The sequence below is a fragment of the Neomonachus schauinslandi genome, chromosome 8 (genome assembly GCF_002201575.2).
Source record: "Neomonachus schauinslandi chromosome 8, ASM220157v2, whole genome shotgun sequence".
Taxonomy (NCBI): domain Eukaryota; kingdom Metazoa; phylum Chordata; class Mammalia; order Carnivora; family Phocidae; genus Neomonachus; species Neomonachus schauinslandi.
Window position 1 is genome coordinate 103149790 of NC_058410.1, and position 24087 is coordinate 103173876.

General features: G+C 36.2%; 1 protein-coding gene and 1 pseudogene across 1 annotated transcript in view; one reads left to right on the forward strand and one right to left on the reverse strand.

Moving 5' to 3' along the window:
* The window catches only part of LOC110582196 (CD2 associated protein), a 133429-nt gene extending 109542 nt beyond the window's left edge, over nucleotides 1-23887 (reverse strand). The window contains exon 1 of the mRNA XM_021692137.2: nucleotides 23409-23887. Within this exon, the coding sequence (XP_021547812.1) occupies nucleotides 23409-23412 (4 nt within the window). The 5' untranslated portion in view covers nucleotides 23413-23887. The remainder of the gene's footprint in view (nucleotides 1-23408) is intronic.
* On the forward strand, nucleotides 11110-12675 carry LOC110581976 (annotated as a pseudogene).
* Nucleotides 23888-24087: the final 200 nt, after the last annotated feature.

Consider the following 24087-nt stretch of genomic DNA (forward strand, 5'->3'; position numbering starts at 1 on the left):
AGTGAGATAATTATGAGAGTGGTAAGAATTATGATTTGAATTTTCTTGTTGCACATATAGGTATATTTTTCCTTTTTACAATGCTCTTCATTCATATTGTTACAGACCGTAGTTACAGCCTATGAAAAAGAGTATTTCCTAAAATAAAACTGAGGTATAATCCTTACCCTTCTCTTCATTTCTCTTAGAGATATGATGAGGGGAATTGCCCACTCTAAGCATTCCCTCACTACAGATATTACTTTTACTCTAAAATCTAAGCAAAAACTTAAATCTCCAAGTTTTTAAAGCACAAAATATAAATAAAAGCTGGGAAAATAAAACAAGTAAGATAAAGGATGCCATTGGTGGGCTCATCACCAGACTAAACACCACCAAAGACAGAATCAGGAAACTTGAAAATAGGTCAATAGAAACTTCCCAAATTGAAATGTAAAGAGAAAAAAAAAAAAAAACAACACAAAAAACAGAACATCTAAGAACTGTGTAACAATTTTAATAGATAGAATATATGAGTAACTGGAATGCTAGAAAAGGAAGATAATGGAGAATTTTCCAAAATCAGTATCATACACCAAACCACACACCTGGGAAACTCAGGAAATACAAAACAGGAAAATGTGAGAAAAGTCTACACCTAAGCACACCCTTTTCAAACTGCAGAAAACCAAACATAGAAATTCTTGAAGCCATAAGAAAAAAAGCACCTTACGTATAGAAGAACAAGGGTAAGAATTATAGCAAACCTCTCTTCAGAAACACTCAAGAGAGGGGAGTAAACTATTTGAAGTATTGAAAGAAAAAAACTACCAACTTAGACTTCTAAGAGGAAAGTTTACAAAGATAACAGATCAACCTTAAGAAATAAGAAAAATCTCTGGGGCGCCTGGGTGGCTCAGTGGTTAAGCATCTGCCTTCGGCTCAGGTCATGATCCCAGGGTCCTGGGATCAAGCCCTGTATCGGGCTCCCTGCTCAGCGGAGAGCCTCCTTCTCCCTCTCCGACTCCCCCTGCTTGTGTTCCCTCTCTTGCTTTCTCTCTGTCAAATAAATAAAATCTTTAAAAAAAGAAAGAAGTAAAATCTCAAATAAATAATCTAACCTTATATCTAAAGAAACTAGAAAAAATACAAACAAAGCTCAAAGTTAAAAGGAGAAAGAAAATAATAAAAATCAGAGCAGAAATAAATGATATAGAGATTTTTAAAAAATAAAAAAGATTAATAAAACCAAGAACTGCTTTTTGGAAAGATAAATGAAATTGATAAACCTTTATCTAGACTCATCAAGAAAAAAAGAGAGAACTTAAATAAATAAAATCAGAAATGAAAGAAGTAACAACTAAGACCACAGAAAAACAAAGGATTATTAAGATACTACTATGGAAAATTATATGCCAACAAATTGGCTAACCTAGAAGATATGGATAAATTTCTAGAAACATAAATCTTCCAAAACTGAATCAGAAGGAAATAGAAAATCTGAACAGACTGATGACCAGTAATGAAATTAGACAAACAAAAGTCCAGGACCAGATGCCTTCACAGTTGAATTCTACCAAATATTTAAAGAGTTAATACCTATTCTTGTCAAATTATTCCAAAAAATAGAGGAAGAAAAGATTCCAAATTTCACTCTACAAGGCCAGCATTACTCTAATACTTGAACCACTAACACTACAAAAAAAAGAAAACTACAGACCAATTATCTCTGATGAACACAGATGCAGATATCCTCAACAAAATATTAGCAAACTGCATCCAACAATACAAGAATCATTCACCACTATCAAATAGGATTTGTTTCAGAGATGCAAGCATGGTTCAGTATTCAGAAATCAATCAACATGATATATCATATTAACAAAATAAAGAAAAAAATCCATATGATCATCTCAATAGATGCAGAAAAAGCATTTGCTAAAATTCAACATCCATTCATGATAAAAACTCTTTAACAAAGTGGATTTAGAGGAAACACACCTCAACATAATAAAGGCCATAGCTAATGTCATACTCAATGGTGAAAAACTGATTTTCCTTTAAGATTAGGAACCAAAAAAAAAAAAAATTAGGAACAAGACAAGGAAGCCTACTCTTGAAATTTTTATTCAAAACAGTACTAGAAATGCTAGCCATAGGAATCAGACAAGAAAAGTAATAAAAGGTATCCAAATTGGTAAGAAAGAAGTAAAATTGTCACTATTTCCAAATGACATGACCCTGTATTTAGAAAAGCCTAAAGACTCCACCAGAAAACTTTAGAATAAATGAATTCAGTAAAATTGCAGAATACAAAATGAATACCCATAAATTGGTTATATTTCTACACACTAATAACAAAATAGCAGAAAGAGAAGTTAAGAAAACAATCCCATTTATAATTACACCAAAAAGAATAAAATAGCTAAGAATAAACTTAACCAAGGAGGTAAAAAACCTATACTGTGATAATTATAAGACACTGAAGAAAGAAAATGAAGACGACACAAATGGGAAGTTATACCATGCTCACAGAGTAAAATAATTAATATTGTTAAAATGTCCATACTCCTCAAAGCACCCTACAAATTCAATGCAATCCCTATCAAAATACCAAAAGTGTTTTTCACAGAACTAGAACAAATAATCCCAGCACGTGTACGAAACCACAAGACACTGAATGGCCAAAACAATCTTGACAAAGAACAGCAAAGCTGGAGGTATGACAATCCCAGATTTCAAGATATACTACAAAGTCATAATAATCCAAACAGTGTTGTTCACACAAAAACAGACACTTAGATCAATGAAACACGATTGAGAACCCAGAAATAAGCCACACTTATATGATGAATGTACAATGTGTAAAAGACAGTCTCTTCAATAAATGGTGTTGGGAAAACTGGACTGCTGCATGCAAAAGAATAAAACTGGAACACTTTCTTACACCAAGTAGAAAAATAACTCAAAATGATTTAAACACCTATATGTGAGACCTGAAACCATAATATTCCTCAACAACAACAACAAAAAAGGCAGTAGTCTCTGACATTGGCCTTGACAACATATTTATGGATATGTCCCCTCAGGTAAGGGAAATGAATAAAAAAAACAAATTATGTGGACTACACCAAAATAAAAAGCTTTTGCACAGCAAAGGAAACCATCAAAAAAATGATATAATTTAGGAAAACATGTATAATGAAATTTCAAATGATTAAGGCAAGAGACCAAACTAAGTATAAAGTAGAAACCAAATCCGTAAAATATATTTCTTTTTTAAGACCTGAAATACATCAAAATAACTGTTCACTCCGTAGAAATGTACAGGTCTTTTTTTCCTCTTTCTTTATTCTGTGTTTTCTAAACTTCCTAAAATGAACAGTTTTACAATTAAAGATGATACTAATGTTGGTAATTCATAATGTGCTGTATTTACAGAACGTTAGTGTGGCAGAACCCCAATTATGCAAGTGTTCCTTATTATAATGTCGTTCTTTTCCAGCTAGGGTTCATTCCAAGGTGATACAGGAGGGTATCTGATGTTATGCCCCACAGTATACATCAAAACCTTTCACCTAGAAGTAGAGCTAGTTAGAATCAATGGGATATGTTTCAACCCTGAAGGAATCATTAAAAAGCCTTAAATCCCATCCGCCCTACTCTGATAGAATTTTCTTATAATTTAGTTACCAAGACTAAACTCAATACAAAAAAGTGAATCCCAATCTTCCAACAACACTTCACTGTCTTAGAAACCACAAGTTCTACAGTACACATCATATGGAACAAGAAATGTTCCTGACTTACAAATGTACTGTTTTTCAAGTTCTTGTCTACTTCTCAATAGTGTTATCTGATCTTAGCCATCTACTTAATTATAACACCTATATCTGGATATGAGAATTGTTAAATTTCTTTAATGATATTCATATATAATATGTACATACATATAAACTATACATATGTATATATAAACATATACAATGTTTTTCAAAATATTATAGTGAGTCATGAAGTGTGGCAAAAAAATATGTCAGCAATACAACGAACTCCTCCTTAAATTATGTTGAATTACTCTAAATTATTTGTGCCTTCTTGCAGGAGAATTATACTGAGTTGACTTTCAAATATTTTATCCACTTTAACAAAATCTCTACTCGAAAGTCCAACTTTCAACAGTTCATGTCTAAGTAAAATTTATTTATTCCTTAAAAATTAGTTTGTTGTAAAAGCTATTTTATACATAGTTCAAGTAGTATTATATTTTCAATTTTTTTCAGATAAACTACAACCAAAAACACTAACTTCTCATTAACTATTAGAGCTAAATGAACCAGATCTTCCTAAAGTCAGTAAACTTCAAAATAAATTCATCCTAGGGCGCCTGGGTGGCTCAGTAGGTTAAGTGTCTGCCTTCGGCTCAAGTCATGATCCCAGGGTCCTGGGATCAAGCCCCACATCGGGCTCCCTGCTCAGCGGGGAGCCTGCTCCTCTCACTGGCTCTCTCTCTCAAATAAATAAATAAAAATCTTTTAAAAAATAAAAACAAAGTAAATAAATAAACTCATCCTAGATTTGGGGGGATATTTTTGCCAATATATATACAGCCATCCTAACCCCAAAGACTTAAGTTATGATTATTTAACTAACCAATAAACAATAGTAGCACTTGTATGGTTAGCTCACCCAGCAATCCACTTCTCAAACATCTCAAAAGATTAAATACTTCAAAAAAGCCTATCAGGATGAGCAATGAAAAATAAACTGGAGCCACAAAAGATTACAGAACACACAAAGATATGTCAATTCAACACTCTAAAATGGGATGCTGCAGAGTTGGGGCCAGACTCAGAGGCTCAGAGTCATGTGACAACCTATGAAACTGGGCTGGTTCTTGGTTAGACTATAAATTTCCAACCCTAAATCTCAATTAAATGGATAAATTTCTATTTTAAAAAGAAACACGAATTACTCAAGAGATTAAAAATAAAATCAACAGCCATAATCCAGGAATAAAATCAGAAAGTGGCCTAAAAATAGCCTCAAAAACAGTTCCCAAAAACAGATGATTTGTTTTAAAGGTTAATTCTTTCAAAAGTACCATAAAACACAAAATAAGCCTACAAAGACTTCACTATCTTAAAATAATCATTATTTAAAAACAATTTAAGTGATATTAAGACCAAAAATTGTACCCACAAATATACTGTCTCAAACACATAAGGTTCTAAATAAAATGCCAATAAAGGAAATTGAAATGCATAATTAGCCACCACAATAAGCAGGGGATAGAAGTTTAATCTTGGAAAATCTGGGGCAACTGGCTGTCTCAGTCAGTAGAGCATGCAACTCCTGATCTCAGGGTCATGAGTTCAAGCTCCACTTGTGTGTAAAGCTTACTTCGAAAAAATAATAATAAAGAAAGAAATCTTGGAAAATCTAATTTATCATATAAACAGATAAAATTAAGAAAAACCACATGATCCACAGATTCAAAGTAGCATTCGATAAATTTGAGCATTAATGTGTTTTGTGTGAACTCAATCCCTCTTGTCCCAGTAAAAAGCTCCTAACATGAGGTCTTAACCTCAAGCTTTGCCCCAGAAAACATAAGCTTTGGGGCCAAATTAGCAATTCAGTTCTTCTCAGGATAACTATATTTATAACATGTACATTCAGACCTAGTTTATATTAGGGCATGGTTCTCAACCAGGATGATTTTGCCCCACAGGCGACACTTGGCCAAGTCTGGAGACATTTTTGGTTGTTACAGCTCAGGGAACGCTACCAACATCTAGTGGGTGGGGGCCGGGGATGCTGCTAAGCATCCATCAATGCACAGGACAGTCTTCCACACAAATTAATTTCTGGCCCAAAACTGCTAAGGTTGAAAAATTCTGTATAAGGGGAAATATGCTACATACCTATTTTCATCTCATCCCGTAAATTCTAGTTGAGTGAAAAAGAACTCTTCTCAGGGCACCTGGCTACCTCAGTCAGAAGAGTGTGCAACTCTTATCTCAGGGCTGTAGTTTTCAGCCCCACCCTGGGTATAGAGATTACCAAAAAATCAAGCTTAAAAAAAAACCCCACACACAAACAAAAAACACCTCTCCTCTCACACATACACATACACAAAACACACGCGCGCACACACGAAAGGAAGAGGGTAGGAGAAATGCAAAGGAGGGAGGGGAGGAAATGGAAGTAAATATCAAGATTGTGGTGAGAAGCTTCTAAGCAAACAGAACAATCAAAATTTAAAAGCAAGCAAACTGGAAACTAGGAATAAATATTTGCAGCAAACCAAAGAATTAAAAGCATTTCTAAGAACCAAAAAGAAAAATAATACAACAAAGGCTGAAAATAAGCAAAAGAAAATGTAGTATTTAAAATGAAGTACAGCCACTCTAGGAATTTAATTCTCACTTGGAAAAAAAAAGATACATATTTTCTTAGCAACCTGGACTCACAGTAGGGAGGGGGGGGCGCGCAGGGGGGTTACTGATAGTATTTTTTAAGGAGTCTACATTTTAAAAAAATTTTTAATAGTGATTTTTTTTAAAACAATTAATAAAAAATAGTGATTTTTTAAAAAACAAAGTAAAGTCTGAACACCAAGTTTAAAATTCTTAAAATCCAGAATTTTTTTTTAATTATGCATAAAATATCAACAGTAATATTATAAAGTTCACCAACTATTCTGCCCCAATAAACATGTATTCTTCTGATAATGAAAAATCACATCATAAAAAATAATATAAACAATTTATACAAATTCCAAACAGGTTTGAGTTGAATGGACATTCACTAGGGAATATTTACTTTGGTTCTCATCAATACAGCATAGGTAGATACCACAATATCTAATTAGGTCTGTCAAATTAAATGTACTCTGTATTATACCACTGGTTATATTATGCCATTGAGCTTTAACCTTTATTATAGCAAATGACAAATTACAAGAAGTTATACAAAAATTAACAAAACTATGCTCCATTGGGGCGCCTGGATGGTGCAGTCAGTTAAGTGCCAACTCCTGGTTTTGGCTCAGGTCAAGATCTTGAGGTCACAGGATCGAGCCCCACTTAGGGCTCTGCGCCCAGCAGAGAGTCTGCTTAAGACTCCCTCTCCCTCTGCCCCTCCCCTCTACTTTTTCTCTCTATAAAAACATACTCCACTGTAAATTCAGAAACAAGTATAAGCTTTATTCCAAAAAAGCAATAATATAATAGAAACACATTAATGGTTCCATTAAAAAAAGAAAAGATAAAAAGTATTTTTACTTTTTATTCCCAAGATTAAATACTTATTTTTTACCAGAACCAAAAGTCTTTACCAGAAACTTCTTTCCAGGACTATCCTTACATAAATGCAGAAATGCAAAATTGATGAGCATTGCTTAATATCATTAACCATTGACATTTCATTATTTAGGTTCCCTAAAGTTATCTGGAATGTCAAAATACTAAGAAAATTCCCTCATGTTCGTTAAAATAGAACTGATAAACAGCATTTCTTACATTTTTTTCAACAGAAGTAAGTAAATCACTCTAAAGATATCATACACAAAACCCACTCCTCCCAGTTGTATTTCAAATAGAGCACAAAAGTTTGCATATTAGGTACTTTATCAGAGTATTCAAAGAGAAGAGAATATGTGGTGTAAGAAAACTTTTACACAGTATTACATTCCTTTTAATATTACTAAATCGGATCTGTAAGTGATAAATGTCTATAAAAATAATCTAAATTTAAAAAAACAAAAGTATTTTAATCTCACAAAGACCAAATACTTAATAATTAGTTGAAAACAAATTGCCATGCATGCGTGACTAATGGCTCCTTACAAAGTAACAAAGCTTAAGAACAACAAATAAACAAAATCTATCTGAAGAGCAAACAAGTTAGAAAAATTCAACTAAATATTTCTCATTCAGATTTTTATTCCATTAACTTTGAGAAAATACTAAAGAAATTAGTTTTAAGCAAGTTTCAAGCCATATAAAATACCATGCATTTGTCATAAAATTTTATAAAATTCACCAAAAAAGTCTTATGATAGTCTACTGGATACGTAAGTGAAAGACCAAAGTGTAACACACAGTTAAAATTAGTTAAAAATCTTTTAAGAGAAAATAATTACCCAAATACACGTACAATGTGTAATACCAATCCACAATTTTAGGCTGATAAAGATTTAATTATCATTTCTTTATTCTTAAACCACATTAGGACAGATACTTCAATCAGTATTACTTGCTCTGTTTAGCTCAACTTTTCCCCCCAGCGTTTTAAGAAATAATTAAGAGGGAGTGCCTGCGCATTTCAGTCGGTTGAATGTCCAACTCTAGATTTCAGCTCAGGTCATGATCTCAGGGTCATGGGATAAAGCCCCAAACCAGGCTCTGCACTCAGCTGGAGGTCTGCTTCTCTCCCTCTGCCCCTCCCAGCGCGCGCGCACGCACACACTCACTCTCAAATAAATCTTCAAAACAAAACAAAACAAAAAAATAATTAAGAGACATGCTTTAAAATCAAAGCAATAGAACTTTAATCCAGCCTTCTCCACATCCTTTCTCTGACCTTGGGTGAGTAACAATCTCTTCAATTTCTAATTTTGAAAAATGGAAACAATGATGTTTTACCCCAGAATGCTCCAGTGGAAATTAAATACTGAATAAAATACCTAGCATTGTAAGCATTCCCTAACTGCTAATAATCAGCAAAATATCAATTAAAAAGAAATTTTAAGGTTACCAAAAAATGGAAACTGGGTTTAAAAGACAATTTCACTCTTTAAGTAGACCTTAAAAGTGTAATGAAGTTATATAACTGCAAGAACCTATAAGAAAATCAGAATCATGCAATCGTTTTATTTTCTCCACGTTTCCAAGCATACACCAAAAGTAAACACGTGCATTAAAAAATAACCTAAATCCTTACACTCAAAAAGGTGTTAAATTCAAATTACCAGAGAAAACATTATCTGGCCAGGGTTGAGAGCAGGGCACTTTGTTTTACTTATCTTTGTAGTCCCAAGCCCCATCACAGTGCCTAATATATCAAATGTACTACAGCTATTTGTAGCACTGAAACAAAAGATACCACATTGCCTAGAATTTTAAATTCTTCTTTCAACACAAGTATAATGATACTTAATACTCATCCAGCAAATATTTGAGTGGCTGCTACTGGAAGGTAGCCACTAGTTCCAGGTACCTCTAAGGTAGAAAGGAAAAACAAACAAAAACAAAAAAAAAACAAAGCTCTGCACTCCTGGAGTTTATACTCTACATTTATATTCTAAAAGGGTAAGACAAGCAATAAACATGTAAATAAGGAAAATACAAAGTAAGTTACAATGTGGAAAGAATGGGTTAAAAAAAAAAAAAAAAGTAGGGCAGGGTAAGAAGGATCAAGAATGCCTATTATCTGTAACCCTAATGACACCTCTCAGAGGAAGAGTTAGGAATTGGTTCCACATTAATAATGGTTAAGAGTAGCACAAGCACTGGAATACACAGTTGCCTGTATTCAGTAAACTACTTCTGTGCTTCCTTCCTAATCTGTAAAATGAGAAAAATAACAGAACCCAAAAATACAGAGATTTGTTGTGAGAATTAAATAATGCCTGTAAAGTGCTCAAAACTATGCCTTAAATAGGAGTACCTAATAATATTCACCAAATGTTAACACCCATTACAATAAATTACAATATACTGCAATCTCCCCACTACTCATCAGCAACCCAGGGCAAGGAACTTGTCCACCTTTTTATTTTGAATGCTTCTGTCCATGCTGATACACAAGACCTCAAGAAATATCTGTCTAATTTAAATCAAAGTATTTACTAACAAGACAGAATTATTATTATTCTGGGAAAAAGCAATTACTGTGGAAGATGACTCATTACAAAGAACTAGAAATGAGAAAAGGTGGGAAAGAACTCACAGAATAGCTATTTAAGAGTCCTTGAGAACTTTTTTCAGAACTCAGACCTCACTGAAAATCCAATAAAAGATACAGATCCTTTACCCGAAACAATTCCATCACAAAGGTCCATGCAAAATTTTACATGTTTAAAACTGACAGGCTCCTGAAATATATTCCTATGTCATTTCTGAGAACACATTACATGCCCAATAATTATTTGTTTTTCTTTTGTGCTCTTGACCAACAGCATTCATTTATTTGTGAAATACCACTCTTAAATCTTACTTATCTCTGAAGTTAAGCATTATAAACTGAAAGAACAGCTCTCTAATTACTAAAGCCAAATTATACTTTCAGGTAACAATCCAAATGTCGTTCAAAAGCTTCAAATTCTCTAATATACCAGTAGGCCAATTGCCAAAAACCACATTTTATTTAGAAGACAGAATGAAATAAACGTCAGGCCTCTTATATGCAATCTACTAAACTGAACATTTTTTCCCATGAGAAAATATATTTAACTATAATAAGTTATCAATAATTAGATATCTAATACAGAATTAATCAGATAAAACCAAAAATGGTTTATCATTAACAAACCCTAAAATAGTACAATTCCTTTTATAATAATTTACAATTGCATAACTTTAAAATATTTTCATATATATTCTCATTAGATTCACAACAAACCTAAGGGTTTACATTCTAAAAATGCCACATGACTACTAAGCACTTGAATTATGGCTACTCCAAACCAACATGTTAAATAAATGCAAAATACATACCAGATTTCAAAGACAGGAAAAAATGGAAACATCTCATTAATAATTTCTTATACTGAATATATGTTGAAATAATTATTTTCTTTAACCCAACACATCCAAAATACTAAAATTAATTTCACCTATTCCTTTTAATTTTTTAACATATCTATTAGGAAACTTTTAATTATATATGGAATTTATCAGGTTACTATGCTCCAAAGAACATAATGTATACTTGTTTCACAATACCCATTTAAGATGGTATAATCTTACAGTTCACTCAACATTGTTTATTTTAAACAAATGTTTAAGCAACTTAAGCCTTTACACTTAAATTTAACATGATAAATTGGGAACTTATATAGAAATGTCTCTGATTTGTGAAACAGATAATTTTCCCTTTATTTACTAGGAGAATGTAACGTCAATGCAATACAGACGGAAGTAAGCCATCAGCAACCCACCTGACAAGATGCTTAATATCCCAAGTTACTGACTCTCTTTTAAAAGAATTTAAGAACCTCAATGAGTCTTACAGAAAGGATTAAAGAATTTATTTCTTTTTTTTTTAAGATTTTATTTTTAAATAATTTCTACACTTAATGTGGAGCTTGAACTCACAACCCTGAGATCAAGAGTCACACAATCTGACAGAGCCAGCCAGGCACCCCTAAAGAGTTTATTTCTAAAAAGAAAGTTAGACCTCATACCAACGTGAAACATAGCTCCAGTAAGTCAGAATTTTGTTAGCCTGGTTTAGGTGGACATATTTCAACATACTTAAATTTTGTATTATTCATTAGACTGGCTGAATCCCTCTCCCCAGTTATTCCAAAATAAAGTATAACTGAATCATAGATTTAGTGGATACATAGCAGGCTCACAATTTTCTGCTAGTTATTAAGGGGGTTAAATTTTTTTAGTAGAACAAAGTAAGTAATACAGTCTCTGGCATCAATGAGCTCAGGGCAAATAAGGTCATTCATTACATATGAAATGAAGAGAATAACAAAGGAGTTTTTATTTAGGCTTTACACTATGAGGTTCTAACTAAGTTCAACTGGGTTTTATAAAATATAAAGAATATGAGAAAGTCGGGAAGTATTTGTGCGAAACGGATTATCTTGGGGTCTAAAATATCACCTTTACATCTTCATTTGACATTCATTTGAAATTCTGCACTCTCAACAGATTTATTTTCATCATTTAAGGCAAATTTTTTAACTGCTTTATAAAATGTGTTTGATAAGAATGGTGTAATTAATAAGGAAAAATGGAGTCTTCATCTTATTTATGCACACACACTCCAAAACAGCAAGACAAAATACTCAACAGAGTACAACCTGATGCAGCAGAGTAGGAATTAAGTTAAGTAACAAAAAACTTTGATATAAGGAGAACACATCTCTAAATAACTTAAAGTTAGTTGTTTCTGCTCTAAAGAATAAATAAAAAGCATGTAGGAGGGTATACATTTGAAAGATCAACTTTAATATTTCCTTAAAACATTATATTCTACTTTAGCCAAGACTGATGGTCTCAATTTTACAAATATATTAACTTCCGTGTTGCAAGTGAGCGAGCAGAAGGCAGTTCTGCTGCGAGAGTGGAGCAAGGCCTAAATCAAAGGAACTTGTTTCTTCAAACTCTTCTGGCAGCGATTCTGACAGTGAGATTGACAAAAAGTTAAAGAGGAAAAAGCAAGTTGCTCCAGAAAAACCTGTGAAGAAGCAAGACTGGTGATACTTCAAGAGCCCGGTCATCCTCTGAGCACAGCAGCAGCACAGACAATAACATGTTTCAGATCGGGAAAATGAGGTACATCAGTGTTCGGGACTTTAAAGGGAAAGTTCTAGTTCATATTAATGAATACGGGATGGATCTAGAAGGTGAAATGAAACCTCAAAGAAAAGGTATTTCTTTAAATACCAAGCAATGGAGCCGGCTGAAGGAACAGATTTCTGACATGGATGATGCGGTAAGAAAACTATAAAATCAGAGCCATAGGAAACCTGTACGGTAATCGTTGTTTTAATCTGTTTACATTGGCTTTTGTTTTCTAAACACTGTTTTCCAAGCTACTGTATATTGGGACTGCAGAACAATTTATAAGATGAATACTTTTTATGTGCCTTATTAAAAGTGTTCTGAGTGAAGTTAATTATCAACTTTATTAAGGAGGATTGCTTTGTGCCCACCACCTGGTATAGAATAAAATCAAATAATACAATCTTAAAAAACAAACAAACAAATGTATTAACTTCTATACTTAAAGCCCAAAACAAACAATTTGGCACTTATAATAATCACGATAAATAAATGCTCTAGAAATTTCACTCTTAAAGTTATTAAAGTCGGGGCGCCTGGGTGGCTCAGTCGGTAAGCGTCTGCCTTCGGCTCAGGTCATGATCCCAGAGTCCTGGGATCGAGCCCCGCATTGGGCTCCCTGCTCTGCTGGAAGCCTGCTTCTCCCTCTCCCACTCCCCCTGCTTGTGTTCCCTCTCTCGCTGTCTCTCTCTCTGTCAAATAAATAAAATCTTTAAAAAAAAAAAAAAAAAAAAAAGTTATTAAAGTCAGTCTAGATGTTACATAAATTTCTGGCCTCAGTACTAGGCCACTGATAGATAATAACAATGTTAAGACAGTTTTAATATTTCAGGTAAAAGAATCTTAAAAATATCAGTGCAAATGAAGGTGTACCTAACTCTAAAGACTCAGTGCCAGGAATACAAAAAAAAAAAAAATGCCATGTCACTGGTCAAACTAATGACAGATGAACAAATCCCATTTATCTTCCAACACAGGAATCTATATCATGATCTTCCTTATGCTTCTCCTATAACATTTTAACATTTCTGACAATGAAATAACCCTGTTATTGTGCTACATTCCCTCTCTTGTTCAGATTTCTAATGATTCACATGTTAAGTTTTATTCCTATCAAGTTAAGTCATATTCATATCATAGCACTACAAGCCATCCCAAAACATTCATGACACTCATCAACCCCTGGAGGGAGGAAGAGAGAGGAACATGTATGTTACTATCTCCAGGGGTTGAGGAATTTTTTTTAATCCAGGTGATTCTAATAATAGGCCCAACCCATAAAACTGCTATCAACTACTTAATGCACCAAAACATATTTGTCCTAATCCCCCTAGTGGCTAGCATGGCATTAACCACATTCCTAACATTAAGGCAAATACCTCTTGATTAATCTTTCTTTAAAAAAAAATAATAATGATTTATTTATTTATTTGACAAAGAGAGACACAGCGAGAGCAGGAACACAAGCAGGGGGGTGGGAGAGGGAGAAGCAGGCTTCCCGCTGAGCAGGGAGCCTGTTGCGGGGCTCGATCCCAGGACCCTGAGATCATGACTTGAGCCAAAAGCAGACGCTTAACCCGCTTAACCCACTAAGCCACCCAGGCGCCCCTTGATTAATCATTCATATAAAGCTCCTTTCCTTGACCATAAGACCTTGCAACAGAACCTTTGTCTTAATGTTGGTGGTAACTATTTGTTACTGTTACCATACTTAAAGTTATTTTTCTACTAGAAACTCCCAGTGATTAGGTGCCACACAGTCACTCTCTTGGAATACGTGAACGACGAATCATCAAAAAAGAACATGAGCTACAAGACACTAAAACAGATGCTGGAATTTAGGATCCCATATTAGTCATCTCTGTTTTGTAAATCAGTTGGGAAAGAGAATGGGATCATGATGGGAAGTTTAATAACAGATACAGAATTTCAAAGATTATAAAATGCAAGTATCCTAGAGGCAGGAAAGGACTGATATGGTATAAATAGGTTCTAGGAAAGAGTCTATAACATTGCCATATCTGGCAACAGATCAGCATCTTAGGCTACATAGCAAATTAGAACACTGAATTTTTTAAAAAAGCAGAGCTTCTTCTTAGAGTAAAAGCTCCTTTAAATGCGAACTAGTAAATACATTTTCAGTTTAATGAAAACAGTCACTGAGAGAATAGAACATCCAGGTACCCGACACCTTCAGAAATAAACAAAAACCAAAATAAAACAAAAAAGAAACAATATTAAATTTAGTCCAAAGGAGGAAACTTTTAGGACCCCAAAAGGAAAATGTCTACCTCACTTGGAGCTAAAACCAGAGTTCTGACTGAAAAATCAAAGTACCTTAGACCCATGAACATACGTTTGAACTGCTCGGGTCCATTTATACACAGATTTTTTTGATAAATACAGTATAATACTGCAAATGTATTTGAGTTCTCAGAGAATACATGTAACATACAAAATATGTGTTAATTGACCGTTTTATCAGTAAGGCTTCTGGCCAAAAGTAGGCTATTAGCACAGTCTTGGGGGAATCAAAGTTATACTGGAATTTTCAACTTCAGGGGCGGGGGGGGGGTGGTGTTCAGCACCCTAATCCCGGAGTTGTTCAAGGGTCAACTGGTATTATAACACAGTCTTGGGTCAGAAAAGCCCTACTAAGATTATGAAGGGAATTAATGGTAATAAATGACTCTCTGAACTAGTCTAAACATCTAACATGAACCTAAAAGACAACTAGAGGAAAGGCAGGAGTTTGGTAGGAGTGAAAAGGACAGGTACACTCTCCAAAAACAAAAAACAAAAACCCAAGTCTTTCTAACAAAGAGCCTAACTCCACTTCAGTAAAACAAGAAACCACTAATTATTGATACTTTCAAATTTCTTATATCTTGGGGCGCCTGGGTAGCTCAGTCGTTAAGCGTCTGCCTTCGGCTCAGGTCATGATCCCAGGGTCCTGGGATTGAGCCCCACGTCGGGCTCTCTGCTCACTGGGAAGCCTGCTTCTCGCTCTCCCACTCCCCTTGTTTGTGTTCCCTCTCTCGCTGTCTGTCAAAATAAACAAATAAAATCTTTAAAAAATTTTTTTTCTTATATCTTACTTGCCTGTTTAATATTATATTGGTAGTTAAGACTAAACACTTGTTAAGGATTGTGTGCTTGTTTCTAAAACAGAATGGTAGGCTGAAACTGTAATCTGCTTTGCAATGTGTCTGAAAGAGGAGGAGCTCAGGTGAAAAAGAACAGCAAAGAAAAAGCAGACAGGGGGGGCATCTGGGTGGCTCAGCTGGTTAAGCATCTGCCTTCGGCTCAGGTCATGATCCCAGGATCCTGGGACTGAGCCCCACATCGGGCTTCCTACTCAGCGGGAAACCTGCTTCTCCCTCTCCCACTCCCCCTGCTTGTGTTTCTTCTCTCGTTGGGTTTCTCTGTGTCAAATAAATGAATAAAATCTTCTAAAATAAAAGAAAAAGCAGACACATCAAATCCCTGGGACCTAATAAACAGAAGGAATTCCAGACTGTGACCAGGGAATATCCTCTCAAGCATTTGGACAGAGAATCTCATTCCACCCCAGTTATCCAGGACCACTTATAGATCCAGGTACCAATACAGACTAGTAATATGCTCTCAAGACAGAAAATATGTAAGATCTATACCTTTGGAGCTCAGCATCTTTCAGTATTATTGCTTGGCTCATCCTAAACAATTCCAATAACCAAGTTCATTTTTGTGCCTGGGAACAAATACCTACCTTATATCTCTCATAAAAATCTGAGCCCTGTCTGGTTCGTTTCCTTGTGGCTAGGTCTTCAAGGCCTACTGCCAAACCGCATTTCCTCCCCTTTCCCACAAGACATCAGTCTGAATGTCTACCTAGTGCCTGCTAACAACCACCATCCCACTTCCACACCAAGCCGGCCCACTCCATCTATTTGTCTATACACTGCCTTTTACTACACATATCCCTCATGCTGACAGACTGACTACAGAAATATACGGACCTCTATCTAGATTCCTCAGACCAGTGTTTTGGCCTCTCCTCCATCTAGAAAGACCAAAATCCTACTTGAGGTCAATCTACCTAGTAGTTGGATATCAAAGCCTACAACTAAGCAAGTCACAGAGCAGTCATAATGATAACCCAATTTACCTAATTTCAATCACATCATATTAGATTTTATTTACCCTTTCTCTTTCGAACACAAACTGAACACTTTCAGATCTTTAAAACCTTGCTTCACCAGTTTACCTAGAAAACAAAACTGCAGCTTTGTCCTCTTCTCACCCAAATCAAGAATCATTACACCTTTCTTTGCCCTTCTTCAAGCCCTTGCCATGACACCACTTTTTACATATATATTAGAAAACTAAACATTTATCATACTTAAAATATATGTTTTAAGTTTCTATTCTAATTCCAGTTAGTTAACATACTGTGTTATATCAGTCTCAGGTACAATATAGTGACTCAACACTTCCACACAACACCCAGTGCTCATCACAAGTGCACTCCTTAATCCCCATCACATATTTCACCCATCCCTCGCCCACCTCCCCTCTGGTAAACTTCAGTTTGTTCTCTATAATTAAGAGTCTTTCTTGCTTTGTCTCTCTTTTTTTTCCCTTTGCTCATTTGTTTCTTAAATTCCACATGAATTAAATCACACGGTATTTTTCTTTCTCTGACTTATTTCACTTAGCATTATGCTCTCTAGCTCCATCCATGTCATTGCAAATGGCAAGATTTCACTCCTTTCTATGGCTGAATAATATTCTACTGTGTGTGTGCGTGCACATGCACATGTATATATACCACATCTTCTTTATCCATTCATCAGTCAGTGGACACTCAGGGTGTTTCCATATCTTGGCTACTGTAAATAATGCTGCTGTGAACATAGGGGTGCATGGGGTGCCTGTGTGGCTCAGTCAGCTAAACATCTGACCCATGATTTCAGCTCAGGTCATGATCTCAGGTTCATGAGACCGAGCCCCGGGTCAGGCTCCGCGCTGGGTATGGAGCTTGCTTGGGATTTTCTCTCTCTCCCTCTGCCCCCGACTCCGCTCTCTCAATCAATCAATCAATCAATCAATAAGCATAGAGGTACATGTAGCCCTCTGAACTAGTATTTTTGTATTCTTTGGGTAAATACCTAGTAGTGCAAATGCTGGACCATAAGGTAGTTCTATTTTTTTTTTAAAGATTTTATTTATTTATTTGAGAGAGAGAATGAGAGAGAGAGAGCACATGAGAGGGGGGAGGGTCAGAGGGAGAAGCAGACCCCCTGCTGAGCAAGGAGCCCGATATGGGACTCGATCCCGGGACTCCAGGATCATGACCTGAGCCGAAGGCAGTCGCTTAACCAACTGAGCCACCCAGGCGCCCCAAGGTAGTTCTATTTTTAACTCTTTTCCAGAGTGCTTGCACCAAGTTTGTATTCCCACCAATAGTGCATGAATGTTCCTTTTTCTCCACATCCTCACCAACACCTGTTGTTTCTTGTGTTGATGATTTTAGCCATTCTGACAGGTGTGAGGTTAATAGTTCATAATCGTTTTGATTTGCATTTGCCTTATAATAAGTGATGTTGAGCATCTTTTCATGTCACTGCTGGCTATCTGTATGTCTTCTTTGGAAAAATGTCTATTCATGTATTCTGCCCATTGGTTAATTGGATTATTTGGTTTCTGGGTGTTGAGTTTTAGAAGTTCTTTATATATTTTGGACACTAATCCTTTATCAGATATATCATTTGCAAATATCTTCTCCATTCTGCAGGCTGCCTTTTAATTTTGTTGACTGCTTCTTTTGCTGTGCAGAAACTTTTTATTTTGATGTAGTCCCAATAGTTCATTTTTGCTTTTGTTTACCCTTGCCTCGGGAGACCTATCTAGAAAGAAGTTGCTATGGCTGATGTCAAAGAAGTTACTGCCTGTGTTCTCTCCTAGGATTTTTATGGTTTCAGGTCTCACATTTAGGTCTTTAATCCATTTTGAATTTATTTTTGTGTATGGTGTAAGAAAGTGGTCCAGTTTCATTCTTTTACAAACTGCTGTCCACTTTTCCCAACACCATTTGTTAAAGATACTTTTTTCCCACTGGATATTCTTTTCTGCTTTGTCAAAGATTAATTGACCATATAATTGTAGGTTATTTCTGGATTTTCTATTCTGTTCCACTGATATATGTATCTATTTTTGTACCAGTACCATACTGTTTTGATTACTACAGCTTTGTAATGTAACTTGAAGTCCAGAATTGATGGCTCCAGCTTTGCTTTTCTTTTTCAAGACTGCTTTGGCTCTTCAGGGTCTTTTGTGTTCCACACAAATTTTAGAACAGCTTGTTCTAGTTCTGTGAAAAATGCTGTTGGTATTTGGATAGGGACTGCATTAAATGTGTAGATTGCTTTAGGTAGTAGAGACATTTTTAAATGTTTATTCTTCTAATCTATGATCATGGAATACCTTTCCATTTCTTTGTGTCGTCTTCAATTTCTTTCATCAGTGTTTTATACTTTTCAAAGTACAGGTCTTTCATCTCTTTGGTTAGGTTCATTCCTAGGTATCTTATTATTTCTGGTGCAATTGTAAATAGGATTGTTTTCTTAATTTCACTTTCTGCTGCTTCCTTATTGGTGTATAGAAATGCAACAGATTTCTGTACATTGATTTTGTATCCTGTGACTTTACTGAATTCATTTATCAGTTCTAGCAGTTTTTTGGTAGAGTCAGGTTTCCTATATATAGTATCATGTCACCTGCAAATAGGGAAAGTTTTACTTCTTCTTTACAAATTTGGATGCCTTTTATTTCTTTTTGTTGTGTGATTGCTGTGGCTAGGACTTCCAGTACTATGTTGAATAAAAGTGGTGAGAGTAGACATCCTTCCTTGTCTTGTTCTTGACCTTAGGGGAGGAGCTCTCAATTTTTCCCCATTCAGGATGATGTTAACTGTGGTTTTTCATAGATGGTTTTTATTATGTTCAGGTATGTTCCTGATAAACCTACTTTGTGGAGGGTTTTTATCATGAATAGATGTTGTACTTTGTCAAATGTTTTTTCTGCATCTATTGAAATGATAATATGGTTCTTATCCTTTCATTTATCGATGGGATGTATCACACTGATTGATTTGCGATCAAAATACATTTCACAGAGAAAGATATTCCATCACAGAAAAGAGGACAAAAAATTAATCACAGATCTGGATTACGTACAAATAAAAATTTGGAGGCATTTTTGATTAGCAAATGGAATGAACCAAAAGCACTTCATGTTTTACAACTTTGTTTTTATCTCAAATGCCTTAAAATTTAGATCTTATTAAGTTAATGTGACATCATTTTACTTTGTAAACTCCTCATTTAGAGAAGTATATGGCATACATCAGGCTAGTTTCCATAGGAAAATATAAAATATTATCAGTGTGCATTTCCACCCTTAATGGGATTTTATGGAACTGTAACTATTCAAAGTTTGAAACACTTAGAAAAACCTGATCATGAGTACTTACTAATTAACAAATACAACTTATTATTAGTTTTGTTAGTGATCCAAATTTGAAACAAAAATTTCCTAATAGGACTATTTCATGTTCTGGATTAGTTTAACTGAAATAAATCCTGAGACTGAAAGGTGAGCCCTTAGCAGGCAACTTCCATTTGCCACTACTTATCTGCATGAGTCAAGATTTTCTCCAAATAGTGCAACAAAGTAAAATAAGGAAATAAATCACTCTATTATACTAGTGCATAGATCATCTCTAAACCAATTGCACTTTTCTGTCCATTAAACTGCCTCATAATTTAAACATGTTGACTGGTCATATATGAGCTTAAAAAAAAAAACAACCTGAACTAAGAAGTTCATAACCTTACCTAAAATTAACAGAAATTCAATCATTAAAATCCACTTACTTTTTCAAAAATAAAAATTCATACATTGTAACACTTTGTACCATTTGCTATCTTTTTCCTCTTCAAAATGCAGATCTGTATTTCTGGAATAAGAAAAGTTAAGTTTTGCCTTTCTATATCTCTAAACTCTCCACAAATTCTTTCACACAGAATACCTCAAATTTCTACATGTTAAGCATTCTTCTATATGAAGAAACTGAAAGCAGTGCTTTAGCTTAACATAAAATTCAAAGAAACTAGTCTTCTAGGACTCATCCCATTTACTTTCCCCAAAACTACTAAACTTACTATCAATAATGGACTTTTTCAAAATATAATCAATACTGAAAAAAAAATCTCCCTACGTAATTTTTATAAGGATACATAAAATTAAATTTCTGGGGGAAATAAATGAATGTCTGCATTACTACAAAACATCTTATCCCACCAATTCTGTAAATGCAATATGAGCTTCTAACAAAGGTCAAAATTGAGAATTGTTTTTGTAAGTTGGTGCAAGAATTAGGGAAATCATTTGAAAATGAAAATTAGAGCAATCAACACTGGCCATGTTCCGAACACTTTACAAGTATTAACTCCTCCAATCCCCATAACAACCTATGAGGTTATTTTTACTCCATTTACAGAGTAAGAAACTGAAGCAGAGACAGGTTAAGTAACTTGCTCAATCACAACAACTAATAGGTGGAAGAGCCAGGATTTGACCTTAAGCTGTCCCAGTCCAGAGCCCTGCTCTTAACTCTCTAGTTATACTACCTACCTAAATAGTTCACATGGTAGGAACCATCACTTAATAGGTATCCAAATTATTTCAAAACAAAGAAATTAAGGATTTTTTCATTCTGTGACACACCAGATAAAACAACATATATATTTTTTAAGCTGCCATCTTAAATCATAATAAAGACTAATGATAATAAAACCAAATGAGATTTATATTAAAGAGGAAACTCCTTTTAAATGATTTTGATAACTTTAACATGCATTATTACATGACCAATAAATTTAAAGTATACATTCATATAGAAATGCCTGACAAATACCTTTCAAAAATTAACTACAAATGCCAAGTAATCAACCTTCAAAACACATACTGGGTAGTCAAATTGAGAGCATACAAACATCACACTTTACCTAGATAATGTGGCAACTTGCCTAAACAGAATACAGCAGAGAAGGCACTAAGGAAAGGCCTCTGAACAATTAAAATAGATACTCCAATGCCCAAGTATTGATGCTAATTTTCTCAAGGTAACATCTCACACACTAAGTAAGGTATACTTATTTTCCCCTTATGCAGAATTACAAATTTGAATGATTCCCACACTTGTAGAAAAATTAGAGAAGGGAGAATGAAGGGGGCTCTAATCACAATGACAAACATCCAATAGGAAAGCAGAAAAATATTTAAATAACATCAAAATGCAAAAGAATTGAGTCAACAGTCCTATATACAATCCAACACATTCCTCAAGGCATCACAGTAACTGATGGTCACAAATGATGACCCTAGGCCACCATTAATTATATTCTGCATCCTATTTAAGACAAGAAATAATTACATATTTTAGTATGATTTTCATCCAAATCAGTTAAAGTGGTTTTATAATTTGATGCTTAAAGGAATAAACCCTCAAATACTCAGTAAACTCAACAAACCAATTAGAAAGGAATTCCTGTGAAAGTTCCAAACAGCTAAGGTTTTACCCTCTGGAGGTTTAAGAGTAGTTTGTGTACAAAAGTTACCTGAAAGACATAAAAGTAGAAAGTCTAGCAAAATACAGAAGAGCTAACGAGGATCTATAAACACTGTGCTTAAAGCATTGCCCATGAAACATTGTGTGGGCAGAAGGTGCCACATCAGCAGTAGTCTGTATTTGTCCTGCTTCTAACTCATTTGTTAGCTGCATGAATTATTAATTTCGGTTAACAGTGTGTTGATATGAAGAGTACCAACTCTCAACTACAAAAAATGATAGAGTCCTCCTGATTTACTCTACAAAACCAAAGTTGGGATTATTCTTCTAGAACATGCTTACGCTCGTCGGTGGCACAAATTTATGTTTTATAATGGCACACATTTATTTTGGCACACACACACTTCTTTTAAATTGCTTTTAATTTTTAAAGGATTAAGAGAGTGCCTAGCCCACACCGAAATGTGTTATCAAAAGAACTGTTACACTACTCAACAAAACTCCCTTTCAAACCAGGCTGCAACACATTCTGCTTTTTCTAGCTCCCACCAAAACTTTAAAGCACATAGTAAATAACATATAAGGCCTTGTACTTTTCTCTCTCTCAAGGAAGTCTAACTCCAAACAGGAAACAGCTTCTCAAAGGGTTCAACACTGAAATCCTATCAAACCCTAACTCGGTCCTCAGGAAGAGATTTAATATTTAAGTGCCAACACACTTGCCTAGGTAAAAACAAAGTAAATACTCAAGTTTCCCTGTCCTTAAGACATCCCTCCCTTGAAAGTTTTAGCGGAAGAAAAAAAAATTACCTTTCCTAACAACAACAAACGAAAAACTTATTAGAAGGCCAATCTATACAAAGCCTAGCAGAAGATAAAGAAGTTAAAAGTGCTACTTTGTCAAGTTTTTCCACCACCCTCCCCCATCCGACCAGAAGGGGGTAGGGAAAGAGGAGGCTGGGGAAGGGAGGGAAGTTCGGGCTAAGGTTAGCTGGGCAGTGGGCGCGGAGAGGGGACCGGGTGCCCCCTCCCCCATTCCTTCACCTTTCCCGAGAACAGGAAGAGGCGGGGAGGGGAGCGCAGGAGAAAGCACCCGCAAGCCCTCCGACCAATTTCTCTGCGAGAAGAGCAAGGTGGAAGGCAGGGCGAGGAGGGGCGGTACAGGGTGCGGTGTTGCGAAAGGGCTGACCGCGGTCCCTCCCTGCCGAGACCTACAAGGGGAACCTCCTGCCCTAATCGTGAAGGTCTAGCCGGGCGGCGGGAAGATCCCGCGAGTCTCTTACCCATGCTGGGGGCTCCCGCGGGGAGAAGCCCGGCGCCCCCTGCTCCTCCTCTGGCTGATCGCACGGCCGCACTTGCGGCGGGAGGCGGGCCCCGCGCTCCGCTCCTGCCCCTCCTGAACTCAGGCCGGGTGAAGAGGCGCCTCCATCCGCCCGCGGCGTTCCCCGGCCAGTCCCGTCAGCGCGGCCCGCGAGCTAGAAGCGACAGCGGCGGCTCCTCGCTTCTGGCCTCCGCCGAAGCCGCGGCGGCGGGAGGGCTCTCCCCCGCCCGCCCAAACGGCTTTCCCAAACCCCGGACGCTCCCGCAGCAGGGGTGGGACCTGCCAGTACGTCCTGGCCGCCGGCTCCAACCGGGAGCGCCGGCCGAGCCCCGGAGCCCGCCTCCCGCCGCTCCCTTCGACGACCGCCGTTCTAGAATGCGACACCGAAAACAGAGGTGGAGACCCCACAGAGGCCGGGAAGGTGCCGGGAGCTGGACCCGGGAGGAGGGAAATCTCGCGAGAACCCCCTCGTTCTCCCTGCCCCGCCCCCTCCGCGTCCCGGCTCACTACCCGGCACCCCAGCTGGTGCCAGGTGCGGTGACGTCAGGGCCGAGGAGTCGCGCGCCACCCGCGTCCAGGTGCAGCAGGCTGAAGAGGAAGGAATCCGGAAGAGTTGCGGTTACTCCTTCGCCTTGAAGTTC